General features: G+C 35.0%; 1 protein-coding gene across 5 annotated transcripts in view; it reads left to right on the plus strand.

The window, feature by feature from the left end:
* The first annotated feature begins 5,009 nt into the window (after window positions 1-5,009).
* LOC143226613 (5'-3' exonuclease PLD3-like) overlaps window positions 5,010-16,776 on the plus strand; it is a 52,785-nt gene continuing 41,018 nt past the window's right edge. The window contains exons 1-2 of one of the 5 annotated variants that reach the window (XM_076457817.1): window positions 5,017-5,233; window positions 8,098-10,391. In XM_076457817.1, the coding sequence (XP_076313932.1) occupies window positions 10,353-10,391 (39 nt within the window). In that variant the 5' untranslated portion in view covers window positions 5,017-5,233; window positions 8,098-10,352. Of the gene's footprint in view, window positions 5,234-8,097; window positions 10,392-16,776 lie in introns of all 5 variants that reach the window. The other 4 variants (XM_076457815.1, XM_076457823.1, XM_076457814.1 and 1 more) reach the window with 4 other exon arrangements.

The raw sequence follows: 16,776 nt of genomic DNA on the forward strand, positions 1-16,776 counted from the left end.
AACTGACTGGTGCAATAAGAAGACACCGATTTACAGGTTTGTCAGTGAAACTAACTGTTACAATCAAAAGGCATTGATTTTCATGTTTCTTAGTTGAACTGACTGTTCCAATAAGATGTCATGGATATTCAGGTTTGTTAATGGAACAGTCTGCTACAAGAAGAGAGCACTGATTTAAAGGTTTGTTCGTGGAACTGACTGTTACAATAAGATGGCACCGACTTGCAGATTTGTTAATGGAACTGACTGTCATAATAGGAAGGCACTGATTTAAAGGTTTGTTAGTGGAACTGAATGTTACAGTAAGAGGGCACTAATTCAGAGGTTTGTTGGTGGAACTGACTGTTGCAATAAGAGGGTACTGGTTTATAGGTTTCTTAGTGAAACTGACTGCTTCAATAAGACGACACTGATTTACAGGTTTGTTGGTGGAACTTACTGTTGCAATAAGAGGGCACCGATTTATAGGTTTATTAATAGAACTGACTGTCACAATAAGAAGCCACTGACTTACAGGTTTGTTAGTGGAACTGACTATTGCAATAAGAGGATCCTCATTTACAGGTTTATTACTAGAACTGGCTGTTACATTAAGATGTTACGGATATAAAGGTTTGTTAATGAAACTGACTGCAACAAGAAGAGAGCACTGATTTAAAGGTTTGTTCATGGAATTGACTGTTGCAATAAGAGGGCACCGATTTAGAAGTTTGTTAATGGAACTGATCGTTAGAATAGGAAGTCAGAGATTTAAAGGTTTGTTAGTGGAACTGAATGTTACAATAAAAGGGCACTGATTCAGAGGTTTCTTTATTGAGCTGACTGTTACAATAAGAGAGCGCTGATTAACAGGTTTGTTAGTAGAATTGACATTTACAGTAAAATGTATCCGATTTATGGGATTGTTAATGGTATTGACTATTACAATAAGAGGGTATCGATGTACAGTTTGTTAGTGGAAATGACTGTCACAATAAGAGGGCACTGATTTACAGGTTTGTTAGTGGAAATGACTGTTACAATAAGAAGGAACCGATTTACTGATTTTTTAGTGGAACTGAATGTTACAGTAAAAGGGCACTGATTCAGAGGTTTCTTAATTGAGCTGACTGTTATAATAAGAGAGCGCTGAATAACAGGTTTGTTAGTGGAACTGAGTGTTACAATAAAAGGGCACATATTTACAAGTTTGTTAGCGATCCTTACTGTTACAATAAGAAAGCACTGGTATACAGGCTTGTTGGTGAAACTGACTGTTCCAATAAGAGGGCACTGATTTATAGGTTGGTTAGTGGAACGCACTGTTACACGAAGAGGGCAGTGGTATACAGGTTTCTTTGCAGAACTGACTCTGAGAAGAAGAGGGCACTGATTTACAGGTTTGTTAATTGAACTGACCGTTAGAATAGGAATTCACTGATTTATAGGTTTGTTAATTGAACTGACCGATCCTTGTTAGCGATCCTTACTGTTACAATAAGAAAGCACTGGTATACAGGCTTGTTGGTGGAACTGACTGTTCCAATAAGAGGGCACTGATTTATAGGTTGGTTAGTGGAACGCACTGTTACACGAAGAGGGCAGTGGTATACAGGTTTCTTTGCAGAACTGACTCTGAGAAGAAGAGGGCACTGATTTACAGGTTTGTTAATTGAACTGACCGTTAGAATAGGAATTCACTGATTTATAGGTTTGTTAATTGAACTGACCGTTAGAATAGGAATTCACTGATTTACAGGTTTGTTGGTAGAACTGACTGTTGCAAAAAGAGGGCACTGACTTACAGGTTCGTTTTTGGAACTGAGTGTTAGAAGAAGAAGGCAGTGGTTTACCGGTTTGATAGTGGAAATGACTGTTACAAGAAGAGAGCATAGATTTACAGGTTTGATAGTGGAACTGACTGTTACAATAAGAGGGCACTGGTTTATAGGCTTGTTTGTGGAACTGACTGTTACAATAAGAGGGCGCTGATTTACAGGTTCGTTTCTGAAACTGAGTGTTAGAAGAAGAGGGCAGTGGTTTACCGGTTTGATAGTGGAAATGACTGTTAGAAGAAGAGAGCACAGATTTACAGGTTTGATAGTGGAACTAACTGTTACAATAAGAGGGCACTGGTTTATAGGCTTGTTTGTGGAACTGACTGTTACAATAAGAGGGCGCTGATTTACAAATTTCTAAGTGGAACTGACTTTTACAATAAAGTGGCACTAATTTACAGGTTTGATAATTGAACTGACTGTTGCATAACGAGGGCACTGATTTACAAGTTTATTAGTAAACCTGGCTGTTACAATAAGATTTCATGGATATACAGGTTTGTTAATTGAACTGACTGTTGCAATTAGATGGCACCGAGTTACAGATTTGTTAATGGAACTGACCGTCATAATAGAAAGGCACTGATTTAAAGGTTTGTTATTGGAACTGAATGTTACAATAAGAGGGCACCGATTCAGAGGTTTCTTAATTGAACTGACTGCTACAATAAGAGAGCACTGATTTGCAGATTTGTTCATGAAACTGACTGTTAGAATAAGAGGGCACTGATTTAAAGGCTTGCTCGTTGAATTGACTGATGCAATAAGAGAGCACCGATTTACAGGTTTGTTAATGGAACTGACCGTTAGAATAGGAAGGCACTGATTTAAAGGTTTGTTAGTAGAACTAAATGTTACAGTAAAAGGGCACTGATTCATAGGTTTCTTAATTGAGCTGACTGTTACAATGAGAGAGCGCTGATTAACAGGTTTTTTAGTGAAACTGACTGTCACAATGAGAGGGCACATACTTACAAGTTTATTAGCGAACCTTACTGTTACAATACGAAAGCACTGGTATACAGGTTTGTTGGTAGAACTGACTGTTGCAATAAGAGGGCACCGATTTACAGGTTTGTTAGTGAAACTAATTGTTACAATAAGAAAGCACTGATTTTCAGGTTTATTATTATAATTGTCTGTTACAATGAGAGATCATTGATTTTCAGGTTTCTTGGTAGAACTGACTGTTCCAATAAGAGGGCATGGATTTACAGGTTTATTAGTAGAATTGGCTGTTACAATGAGAGATTACTGATTTACAGGTTTGTTGGTGGAACTGGCTGTTAGAAAAGGAGAGCAGTGGTTTAACGGTTTGTTAGTAGAATTGACTTTTGCAAAAGAAGGAACTATTTACAGATTTGTTAATGGAACTGACTGTTGTTATAACATTTATCATGAACGTAAAATAATTTTAATTTTAAATCGTTTCTGTGTTAAGCTATTTTCTCTTTTATCGACAAATTTTTATTAAGAAAACAATTATCTGGAATAACAGGAAATCTATTTTTAAAAAATCAACAACTTTTTTCATGTTGTTTTGTTTATTGTTTTGTTTGTTTTATTTTTTAATTTCGCACAAAGCTACACGAGAGCTATCTGCGCTGGCCGTCCTTAATTTAGCAGTGTCAGACTAGAGGGAAGGCAGCTAGTTAGTAGTGGGATTAACCGTCATATTATAACGCTCCCACGACTGAAAGGGCTAACATGTTTGGTGTGAGAGCGATTCGAATTCGTGACCCTGAGATTACGAGTCGAGTGCCTCAGCTACCTGGCCATGCCGGGCCTATTATACATTTTATTTTATACATTTAGTACATAGACTAACAACTATAATAAGTTATATTTTTTTTGCTAAGCCTGACATGTAACATGACATAAATTCTTTGTTGGAGCGCATTGTTACCCAAACTCACCGGCTTTCATTGATGTTATAAGTAATGACATTGAAACATTATACGGTATCTTATGGAGTACGCTTTTGCGCAGTCATATGGCCAAGATAAGTAATAATACCAAGATCTACACTCTCAGGGTTCACTTAATATGTATGCAAAATTTGAGATTTCTAGGTTCTTTTCTCTTGAAGCTGTGGCAATCACACATACACACACTCTTTCATTATTATAGATGCGTGTGTGTTTGTGGTTTATTAGAATGTTGTATTATAATGACATTGTTCTGTAGATTTCTCTTAAAGTCAGTAAATATTATACTGGACCAACCAAATAACTGACATATAGGTAATGAAATTCTTATTACATTTTTATTTTAGCTTCATTGACTATAAGTAAAGTTAGATAACACGGAATTAAACAGACTGTTAAAGTGTTTTCTTTTCTGCAGTACATGATTTATAATACAGGAAAAATATCTCATATTTTAGCAGTTCGAGTTGTCATTCTGAAAACAATTATGAGTGGAACTTGTTCGTTACATAATTAAAACATCCAAAATAGAATGTTACCAACCTTCTAAAATATTGAATGTCCCATAGTTGTTCTTCACTTCAATAAAATGTTGTCTTTTACGAGGTACTGTTGTAACACTTGTTAAAATCACAGAGCCCATGCTCGCTAACATTTAAAGGAATGAAGTTTTATTAGTGTTAATTTCTCCTGGTGTTTGAAAATCACGCCAGTTGGCCGGTCATTATGAATATATCATTTTCTTTTCACCTAAGTTTGTTTGTTTTTGTTTTGGAATTTCGAAGAGCTACACGGAGGCTATCTGCGCTGGCCACGTCTAATTTAGTAGTGTAAGACTGGAGGGAAGTCAGCTACTCATCACCAACTCTTACGCTACTATTTTATCAACGAATAGTTTATTAAATATTTTAGATTATTGAAACTTCTCGGCACACAAGAAAACCGAGTAATGAACAGCACTTAAAAGAATCAGTACAAATTCTTAACACTCTAGATGGAGGTCATTAAAGACTTAAGACACCAGATCAAAATGATTTGCTAGTGTTTATTCCCTTAGTATTTGAAGCTGAGGGAACACACGTGAGGTCTTTTGTTTTAGCCAGTTATAGAACACGAGGTCTTGGTGTTGACGTACCGTCAGAGGGCATGAAGTCATTCGTACCGTGAAATAGTGAATTTCCAAGAGATGTATTATTCTTCAGCAGTATGTACCTAATGTTTGGTTCAAACAACGTAGGTAAGCTACTTACATCATATCCGTAACAAGCTGCCAGGATTTCCCGCTCTCCAGATAAGTAACATTATATCCGTTTAAAAACCCTCAGGATATCCCGACTTTTTATTAACTGTAATTATTATGGTAACGAGATATTAATTTTTGTTCCTTGGCTGTGTATAGAAGTCAAAGTTGTTAGAAATATGAAAGTAATTAAGCTTATTACTACAAGATTGAAGGAGGTAAGACAACTTTTTATAAGCTCTAATAAGGTAAGGTAATTTAACGTACCATACATTTTAATAAGGTAAGACAATATAACAACAACAGAACGTTTCTTTTATAAACTTAGAGTGAAACAGAAACATGCAGTGACAGTATATTTGGTTTTTTCTCCAAGTAAATTTTCTTTTTACAAGAGACACGAAGCTCCATAAACACTTTCATTGTCAGTTTCCAGCCGAGAACCTACGAGAACAGATTATTGATGAATTAAGATTACAAAACTTGTACACTCTATGGAAGTTTACAAATCTGTTGTGTTACTCTATACAAGACAGTACAAATTATTTTATCTATATGATATCACATATTCAAAACCTGCAATAAACAACACCTTATATTATATATCGTAACTTTTGTATAACTCTTTTCAAACCTATTTTATTACATAACACCTTTTATTACATGTCCTATCTTTTCTAATACTCTTTTGAAACCTATTTTACTACATAATACATTATATAACCTACACCTTATATTACATACCCTATCTTTTCTAAAACTCTTTTGAAACCTGTTTTACTACATAATACATTATATAACCTACACCTTATATTACATACCCTTTCTTTTCTAAAACTCTTTTGAAACCTGTTTTACTACATAATACATTATATAACCTACACCTTATATTACATACCCTTTCTTTTCTAAAACTCTTTTGAAACCTATTTTACTACATAATACATTATATAATCAACACCTTATATTACATATCCTTTCTTTTCTAATACTCTTTTCAAACCTATTTCACTACATAATACATTATATAACCTACACCTTATATTACATACCCTATCTTTTCTAAAACTCTTTTTAAACCTATTTTACTACATAATACATTATATAACCTACACCTTATATTACATACCCTTTCTTTTCTAAAACTCTTTTTAAACCTATTTTACTACATAATACATTATATAACCTACACCTTATATTACATACACTTTCTTTTGTAATATTCTTTTCAAACATATTTTGTTACGTAATATATTACAGGACATTGGTATAACAAAACATACATTATAGACCCTATTATAATATAAAATATTGCATAGTATAACCATACGCATTATACTGTTTCAAAAGTGTTGTGATAACTTCTCTATTTATTTGTAAAACAATCTTATAACACAATATTCTATATCTATTAGAAGTTTGTGAAAGGGTGGTATTACCTAATGAAACAGTAACTTTTCAAGTTTGTTAAAGGATAATAGATTTTAAACTATAACTCTACAATTGATCTATCGACTGTATTTTAAAACGAAGTTGTTTTGTCTATTGCCTGTTCATTAATCAGAGTAAGATAATTTTAACATCCTTGACGTGTTTTCGGCCTTGTCACTCCTGAAGGCTACTGGAAACTTTGTACGCACGTGTTTATAGTTGAAGAAATGATCACATTTAGGTTAAATGGACATTTAGATGGCAGTATGCTCCTTTACTGTTGAATTTCTATAATGCGCTAGTCGTCCCTAATTTTGCAGTGTAAGACTAGAGGGAAGGCAGCTAGTCATCATAACCCACCTCTAACTCTTAGACTGCTCTTTTACCAACGAATAGTGAGATTGACCTAACATTATAACGACACTACGGCTGAAATGGCGAGCATGTTTGGTGCGACGGGGATTCGAACCCGCGACCCTCCGATTACGAGTCGAACGCCTTAACCCACCTGGCCATGCCGGGTCTCAAGATGAGCTTTACACAATGTTTTTACGATGAATAATTTCCTTAAGACGTGGAGTACAATAATTTTTTGTTATAAACAGAATTTTCTCAAACTTCTGGTTCTATTTATTGTTTTAGTGTTAAAACTTTCTTTGTGCCTTCTTCTTGATAACTTTTGTTCAATTTATATCCGTTAAGTTTACATCCACATATATTGATATCCATCAAAATTACATCCACATATATTGATATCCGTTAAGTTTACATCCACATATATTGATATCCATCAAAATTACATCCACATATATTGATATCCGTCAAGTTTACATCCACATATATTGATATCCATCAAATTTACATCCACATATATTGATATCCGTTAAGTTTATATCCACATATTGATATCCGTCACTTTTATATTCATATATATTGATATATGTCATGTTTTTATCCACATGTATTGATATCAAATCATGCCTCCCAATATTCTCTTGTTCTACACTTAGAAGTAGAATAGAAAATAACAACAGTCCGCCTTTTGGATATAAAATACAGGTCACGAGAAGGACAAAGAATGTTCAATAACAATATTAGTAATAATCTACAACTATTGTTCTACTCGTTTTTAGTAAATCTCAAACTTTTCCAGTTGTTACACGCTCCATATTTATTGTTTGATCGAATATGTTGGTCTGTCTCCGTCCCTCTTTTGTTCGTGTTATTACCTTCAAGGGCATCATACCCTAACGTCCCCTAGCGGATAATAAATCACCACCAATAGTGCACTACCTGTAGCAAGTAAACTGTTGATTCGCTTATATGTGCTAAAAATGTTTGATATTTCTACTGTGGAAGCAATTGTGAAAATACCAGAATAAATCTTAATAAATAATTTGAATATGACAAAAGTTTGGTACAATAATCGTCACATATAGCCCACTGGGTAGTGTTTTGCCTAATTGAAAACAACAATAACAATAATCGTGGGTTATTTGAAATGTTTCTGTAAAGGAGAAACATCGTGTGCTCAGAACGTTTTTTAATATAACTTTCCCTGTACACTTATTAGGATTTTTTTGAAACTTACAAAGTTTGCTGATGAGGTTTTTAACAAAGAATACTGCCTACCAAATATGTACTTTAGTTGCAGTAGTGAACCTCATTCCATTTTCTCTAGATTTCCAAGGAAGAATTTCCAAAGAACTTTGAAGATGTGACACTTCTTGCAGGACGCTATAGATTTGACGTTTCCACAGGACTCTGAAGATGTGACATTTGTTGAGATAACACATCTACAGAACTCTGGAAATGTGACATTTGTTGAGATAACACATCTACAGAACTCTGGAAATGTGGCATTTGACTTATAACTTTGTGTTTTCAGCAAATTTCATATTAGAAATGCCTAAACAAGATTTTTTGGGATAATTCACGGTCAATTTTCTGAAAATAGTTACAAAGTACCACCATTCCTGCAATGATTACTGATAGCTCGACAAATCTAGAATCGGTTAGAAAATACTGCTCATCAAACAATGCTTACTGATAGCTTATTTTTCTAGACGGGGACGGTTTTGATTTTAGTAAGTTGTGATTTAAAATTATATATTGTGTCTTACGTTTATTATCTTCAAACATCTAACAGTCACAGAATTAATGGCTACGTTATAGTAATTATACTTTTATATTTTGATGAAACTATTTTATTCTGTTGACGTTCTCCTAAAATTTATTTCACAAAAGCTTTTTCTAACAACTTTATTTTTGTAGGCCTATTTCTTTTGGATTATTCAATAAAAGAAGAATTGCATTTCATTCCACATAATGAAAGTGTTTTATTCATTCAATCACAAGCTCTACAATTTACATGGTTTCAAGAACTATCAACAGGCCTAACTTCTTATATAATGCTAAACAGTCATTTTGTTCATACATGTAGTACTTCTTGTGTCCATTGTTTCATTGTTCAAACAAATATAAACTTTACAGCACCAAAATGGCTGTCAAGAACACATTAATGTACTTCCTAATTATTTATTCACCACTGTAAAATACTCCCTAATCAAGCATAAATCTTATCTAGTCTCACATAGCTCGGCTTTAATACTGTTCGTTTCCTAAACTTCCAAACATTTCCAGTCATTAAGCTACCTGCTCATCGCATAACGTCAGACTCCTTCTAGACGAGCAATAATACAAACACCTGAATTAAAACATGCAATGCCTAAAGTATATATTATGATTAATTAATTTATCTGCCACAAAAGTTATCTGTTTTACACGTTCTGTCGACTTCTGAATACTTTGTGTGCAATCCTTTTTTTTTTTTACGAACGAAAGAACCAACAGGGTTAGTTAGTGACATTTGACATTTACACTTCACGCTACCAGAAAAACCGAATTATCAAATACAGAAACAGTAGATAACTATGTTGCTTAAAACATAGTGAGATAACGTAGCTTAGAATTTTTCGCATAAAAGTGGAATTTCTGTTGAGCTTCCAAAGTGATAGAGGGATGGTGGGCTTATTATGGCACAAAACATTATACTAAGTTCTCTCAAGAGGTTAGTGTGACCAGTAAGAAAAAATCGACTTTACTACCACTGTCCTCTGAATAGGCCCCTGGTGGTTCAAGTACGTATTATAATTTGAGAATGAACTGGCTTATTTCGAAAGAATGTTTTTGCATTTAATTATTCTATTGTTTGTCAAACGTTTCAGCCTTTCAAACAGACTTATATACATAAATTTTCTATAACGGTCATAAAAACACGGTGGAAGATTTTTTAAAAATATATTTCTGAAACTTTATTAGAATTTTGTTGTTGTTGTTGTTTTAACAACTGAAAAATGACTTGGGTAAAAACTAACGAACGGTAAAAAATAATTTAGTACAAATAAAACATCTGTAAAAAGGGTAATGCATACAAACATTACCAGCGAAAGTTATGCTAAGAGCTGCTTGATTTTTTAGTAGTTAGGCTTACTTGAAAAGGTAGTTTCGATTACACACACAAAGTGCAGGAACAAATATCAATAAAATAATAAACTCTGTATACGTGCAGATACTACTACTACTAATAATAATAACATTTTTTTTTTAATTTACATAAAGTACTTTGTGTGTAGGCAAACGGAAATATTAACTAATCCTTAGGCAGCTCTTGGTCATCAAATATTGGAAAAAATATATAAATAAATGTTCAATGTTTTCAACAGCCAGGACACGTTTCGGACCTCTAGAAATTAATTCAAAGACCAATACCACTTCATACACCAACGTGTGGAAGACTTACGAACTTCTAAAGTCGGACTTGTGTGTCGTATTTAGGAAGATGTATAACCGGATACCACTCTTGAGATACTCTTCATGAGTGGTATGGATTTTCACACAAAAATAGCCCCATGGATAAAAGAGCCATGATGTTCGATGACAGGATTCGAACCTATAATTCGCGAGTTGAGTGTCGTAAGTAGAAGGCCATGCCAGAGTCCCTTGTAAATAGCTAGAATATCATACAAAATGCGAAGGTCCGGCATGGCCAGGTGGGTTAAGGCGTTCGACTTATAATCTGAAGGTGGCGGGTTCGAATCCCCGTCACACCAAACATGCTCGCATTTTCAGCCGTGGGGGCGTTATAATGTGACGATCAATCCCACTATTCGTTGGTAAAAGTGTGGCCCAAGAGTTAGCGGTGGGTGGTGACGACTAGCTGTCTTCCCTCTAGTCTTACACTGTTAAATTAGGGATGGATAGCGCAAATAGCCCTTGAGTAGTTTTGCGCGAATTTCATAAAAGAAACAAAATCTGAATACAATATACCAGTGTTTTATTTGGTTGATATGGTCACGTGTATTGAAATATCTTATAAGCACGTGAATTTACTGAACATTTTTTTAAATATTGTTTCATTAGAAGATACATTTAAAAATGTAGATAATGAGTGTGTTACTGAGAGTGGAAAATAACAGCCATATGGAGAAACTTCGTACCTGACAATACTATAGTTTTGTCTGGAAAAAGACCCGAGAAAGAGACAATATAAGAATCAGCCATTCTTATTATCAGAAGTTATTGGTTAGTAACTCATGTGGGTAGGAATCAGGTTTTGTACAATTGACTCCTACGTCTTTCTTTCTGGAACCTGGAAAAATATCTTTATAACAACAAGATGGTAGTACAAAGAATGGAAATGATTGAGAGAGTTACTATATTAACTACTGCCATCAGCAGAGCTGTGTATTGATAAAATGAAGACCCAACAGATCACAGTAGACTGGACCATCCAGAGATGTTAAATGACGTAAAGTGTGATGGTTGAAATGTGCTCGACCAAGGTGATAATTTTATTACCCTATGTGTGTGAAATGTAATTTTATAATACGATATCTGTTATTGGAGTAACGGATTTAGTAAGTATACTTATTTCAATACTGATATTTATTTCAGTTAAATATATATTTAGAAATGTATGTAACTTATACTGTTAAATGTGTGTTGTGAAAGTCCAATCTGTTCTCTAAAGCAATCCCTTCCGTAAGCACCAACTACTTCAATAGAGCCCAGCTCTCAAGTGCTAAGACTCATGTAACAACTTTTCAGGCAACAAAGGTGTAAAAGGAGAGCTGCCAACAGGATGTTGCCTACAATCAGTAAGGGATCTTCTCAAAGGAAGTACCACAATTAAAGGAGCACCAACTACACACTCATCTGTGGTGAGATCACTACATTCTGAAATAAAAACCAAAAACACAGTCTTGGAGCTTACTTTTCCTGAGGGTCGATCAGGAATGATCTAGTCTTCCCAAGATAGCTAGTTCTTTACAGCCAAAAATCACCTCAACACCAGTAAAGAATGTTTTGACAGCACCTAAACCACCATCACCTAAACACCCAAATTGTATCCATAAGACACAATCAAAGTTATATCTCCCCACCATCCTACGAATGACAATCACCATGTGATATGTGCTATCCAGTTTATAATGTTTAAAAGACATTGCCAAGAGACAGCCACCTATTGAACAGAAGTGTCACTGTAACGTCCCTAATTATCAACTACAGAGACTTCTGACATTCCATCTTGGTTATGAACGAAGGTGTGATGACAACGTATGGATAGCTTACACCTATAAGGTCTTAGCAAAAACAGAAGAGACAGTACAGAAAACCACCAATACCAGCACAAGACAAATGACAGCTTTTGATGATCTACTGTCGGGGTTTAATCTCTGTTTGCCCTTGGAGTAAAATTATATTATGCTAACATTTTTCGTAATGCCTCCCAGTGGTATGTCTACGGACTTATTACTCTAGAAACCGAGTTGTAGACGGAGTACAGATAGCCTATTGTGTTGCTTCGCACTTAACGCCAAACAAACACAATCAAATGCTTCATAATTGTCTAAACATACTACCCTTTTAGTGTGTTTCCCATTCAATTTCATTTTTGCTCAGGTGATCTATGTACATACATATTGGAATAAAAGGACTTACAAATATGTTTGTTTTGGAATTTCGCACAAAGCTACTCGAGGGCTATCTGTGCTAGCCGTCCCTAATTTAGTAGTGTAAGACTAGAGGGAAGGGCAGCTAGTCATCACCACCTACCGCCAACTCTTGGGCTACTCTTTTATCAACGAATAGTGGGATTGACCGTCACATTATAACGCCCCCACGGCTGGGAGGGTGAGCATGTTTGTCGCGACTCGGGCGCGAACCCGCGACCCTCAGATTACGAAGCGCACGCCTTAACGCGCTAGGCCATGCCAGGCCTACAAATATGTATGTATTTTTAAAGTTTTCCATCTTTGAATATGACTTTGTACAACGTTGTTAAAGAAGCCTTGGTTGATAATGTAGATGATGCTGTATTGTTTTTTCATTATTACTTAGCTCTTCATTGACACAGCGATACGTCCGAGGACTTACAATGCTATAAACTGGGCTTCGATACCTTTGATGGGCAACACAAAGAGAGTCTACTGTGTAGCTTTGTGCTTGCCTCCAAAGAAATTTTTTTAAAAAAATTACTTAATTATATAATTGTATGATATCTTCCCTTTTGTTATTGTATGACATTGCCTTTGTTTGCTTATTGTTCAGTGAAGATGTCATGTGTTTTATTGATTAATACTGCTTCTCCTATATGACATGTTGTTTTATAACTTTTCAGTCTTTTAGGCCTACCATAGGGTCATTTTTGTTTCTTTAACATCATTTTGTGACATTATTCTGTTACGTAAGTTTGTTTAATGATTTAAATTAACTACAGTGGAAGGATTCGCGTAATTTAATATATTAATATTTGCTGTTGTATTCTGTATTGTGTTAAACTGTAGTTGTGATTTTGGTGTGTAATAATATTTATTAAGGATATTATTATATTATTAAATTTATCATCTGTAATAAAGTTCGTTATTACCATTATGACTTAGTCCGTGTACACTTGGTTAAAGTTAAGATGAATAACAACTCGAGGGCAAACCTGAAACAAAGGAGACAGGAAAAGTATGATACGTAACTACTTTGTGGATTATCACCTTCTTGTAATAATATAGGGAACTTTAAAAATGTATTTATATAACTACAGGCAATTTTAACATGACACAATGATCAAAATTGTCATTACTTTCCTTTCGCTCTAAATAACTATAGATCTGTGTCATTCACCTTGAGTAGCATCTTTTGTTTTCCCATGATAAAGATGGTTGCCAGGTCACCTATAGTATGTGAAATTAGACAATTGTCTTTTTCACTAGCAGTTGTGCTATCTTTTGACATTATGACTTTATGTTTCACCGGGAAGGACCAGTCACGTATTAAGTGCTATAAACTCTGGATAAGTCTCACATTAACATATTATGTAAATACTGAGAGATTTATTCAGTTTGGAACTGGATATCTACATAATTAATTAGGGTAAATTTCAGAACTGACGCTCCAATAAAATCAGTTGTAGGAAGTAAAACATGTTTTTTCAGTATTTGTTTTTGTAATAATAATTATTTACTGTGGTTTTACATTTGTATTCAGTTTCTCTTTATTTCTCACAAATCCAATTCGTCATAATATATATATATATGTAGAATTATTTCACAGTAAGTACCTGTAAGAATTATTCTATGGACCTATCCTGTTACTCAGGGAGATCAGTCCTGTTTGGAAATACAATATGAGCTGATTCTTAAGAAAGAAGCTTTGTCTACCATCTCGCTGTACAATACACACTTTGATATAAATTTTCATCTCTATTTTTATTATTTAACGAGTTCTTTTGAGGATTATGTTAAAACAATTACAAAGTTCAGTCAAGCTGATGATAATGAAAAAGTTTTATCTTATCAGCTACAAGTTTCATAAACTAATTTTAGGTTTAACTTGATAAATTAAAATGGCTTCAGGAATTATTCTATCTACTAACATTCTCTCATGTGTGATACTTCTTGTATATTTTTTCATGGAAATACACTGCTGGTCAAAACCTTAAGTCCAATGAACATAAAGAAAAATATGCATTTTGTCTTATTAGACTCAACAACTCATTTGAGTAGAGTTTCGAAAGATGAAAATAAGAAAAGGCCAAATAAAACTAAAACCTTTTTAGCATTTAATAGGGAAAATGTGAACATTATGAAATTATCCTAAATACTAGCTGGTCAAAAGTTTAAGACCATACCAAAAAATAGTCCTAAACAGGATAGGAAATGCCCAACAAGAGGTCTCAGTAGTGTATTGCACGGCCGTCATTGCGAATAACTTAACATTTGCTTTGGCATGGTCGATATAAGCGTTTGCAAAAGGCTGGTTGGAATGTTATTCCAAGTGGTGAAAATTGCTTCACGAAGATCGTGCACTGTTTGAAATTGACGTCCATTTCTATAGACTTCCCATGCCATCCACCCGCAAACATTTTCAATGGGGTTCAGTTCGAGCAAACACGCTGGATGGTCCAAAAGAATCACGTTATTCGCCATGAAAAAGTCCTTTGTCCTGCGGGCATTGTGGATTGCAGCGTTGTTCTGCTGAAAGATCCAGTCATTTCCACACGAGCGAGGGCCTTCAGTCAATAAGGATGCTCTCTCCAACATGCCAATGTAGCCAGCTGCTGTTTGATGCCCCTGTATAACCTGAAGCTTCATTGTTCGATGAAAGGAGAAAGCACCCCAGATCATGATGGAACTTCCTCCACTGTGTCGTGTAGAACATGTCTCCGATGGGATATCCTTGTCGTGCCAGTAATTTTGGAAGCCATCTGGACCATCCAGGTTAAATGTTTTCACATCAAAGAACAACATCTACTTCCACCTTTCTACGTCCCATGTTTGGTGCTTCTCAGCATAGTTTAACTGAGTTATTTCGTGGTGTGGAAGGAGCCGTGGCCTTTAAAGACGTTTACGGTTTTTAAAGCCTTTCTCTCGTAGATGCTGACTTATTGTTTTTGAGCTGCATTCGACGTCCGTAAGGGCCTTAATTTGGTTCGACGATCGGTTGGGGTCTTGCCAGATAAGCAGTCGAATCCTCCTGCTCAACGCCGGCGAAATTTTTTTGGGCCGACCACTTGAAATTCTCGTTCCGTATCCCTCAGGATCTTTTAAGAAATTCTCAACAGTAGTTTCACTACGCTCAATCTCACCAGCGATGGCACGTTGAGAGAGACCTTGCTTTTGCAGTTCGACAATTCTGCCACGTTCAAACTCTGTCAACTTTTTAGCCTTTGCTATGTTTCACCCAATGCAACACAAGAGATATCAGTGGGAGATGTTGACAACACTAATGCTTGAACACAAATAACTAAATTTCGTTACGTGTGTACCGATTAACACATTTATTCCAGTATCGTCTTAAACTTTTGACCAGCTAGTATTTAGGATAATTTCATAGTGTTCATATTTTCCCTATTAAATGCTAAAAAGATTTTAATTTTATTTTTTCCCCTTTTCTTATTTTCATCTTTCGAAGCTCTACTCAAATAAGTGGTTGGGTCTAACAACGCAAAATGCATAGTATTTCTTTTTGTTCATTGTCCTTAAGATTTTGGCCAACAGTGTATGCAGTTCCAGAGTCGAGAATTTTAAAGTTTTCATGGTGCGGTTGTTATCATCAGTGTACAATCGGATACAAAACTCAGGTAGATTAGTTATCTTATATCCGCTTCTAGCTGAAATTATTACGTGCTCATGTACACGTATTTGTACGTGACGTGTAATTTTACCGATATATTTTTACTGAAGTTTATTTATACAAACCCAACAGAGCATAGGAATTGGTGGATTGTTTTTGGTTTTAAGCATACAGAAAACTAAAAATCGCCAAATAAAACAGCTAACCACATACTGCAGCAAGTCTTTTATCACATCACCAATATATTATTATAAATCTGAACCTGAAAACATCGCCAGACTTAATCACAATAAGAATGTCAAACTTATAAAACAAATTAGGCTTTTCACACATGCTCGTTCTCTCAGCCGTGGGGGCGTTATAATGTGATGGTTAATCTCATTATTCGTTGGTAAAAGAGTAGCCCAAAATCCGGAGTTGGGTGGTGATGACCAACTGCCTTCCCTTTAGTCTTACACTGCTAAATTATGGACGACTAGCGCAGATAGCCTTCGAGTAGCTTTGCGCGAAATTAAAAAACAAATCAAATAAAGAAACAAAACAATACTCATGGTGGGCAGAACACAGGTAGCCCATTGCGCTACGTTGTGCTTAATTACAAACGAACGAACGAGTTTATTATTCCTTCTATTATTTAGTTCAACTATGAATTTTTAGTTATGTTAAGCACTAACTTAACTTCTCTCTAAAGCATGCTGATTTTGATTAAGAATTTATGAATTACGATATC

The sequence above is a fragment of the Tachypleus tridentatus genome, chromosome 9 (assembly GCF_004210375.1).
Source record: "Tachypleus tridentatus isolate NWPU-2018 chromosome 9, ASM421037v1, whole genome shotgun sequence".
Classification (NCBI taxonomy): Eukaryota; Metazoa; Arthropoda; class Merostomata; order Xiphosura; family Limulidae; genus Tachypleus; species Tachypleus tridentatus.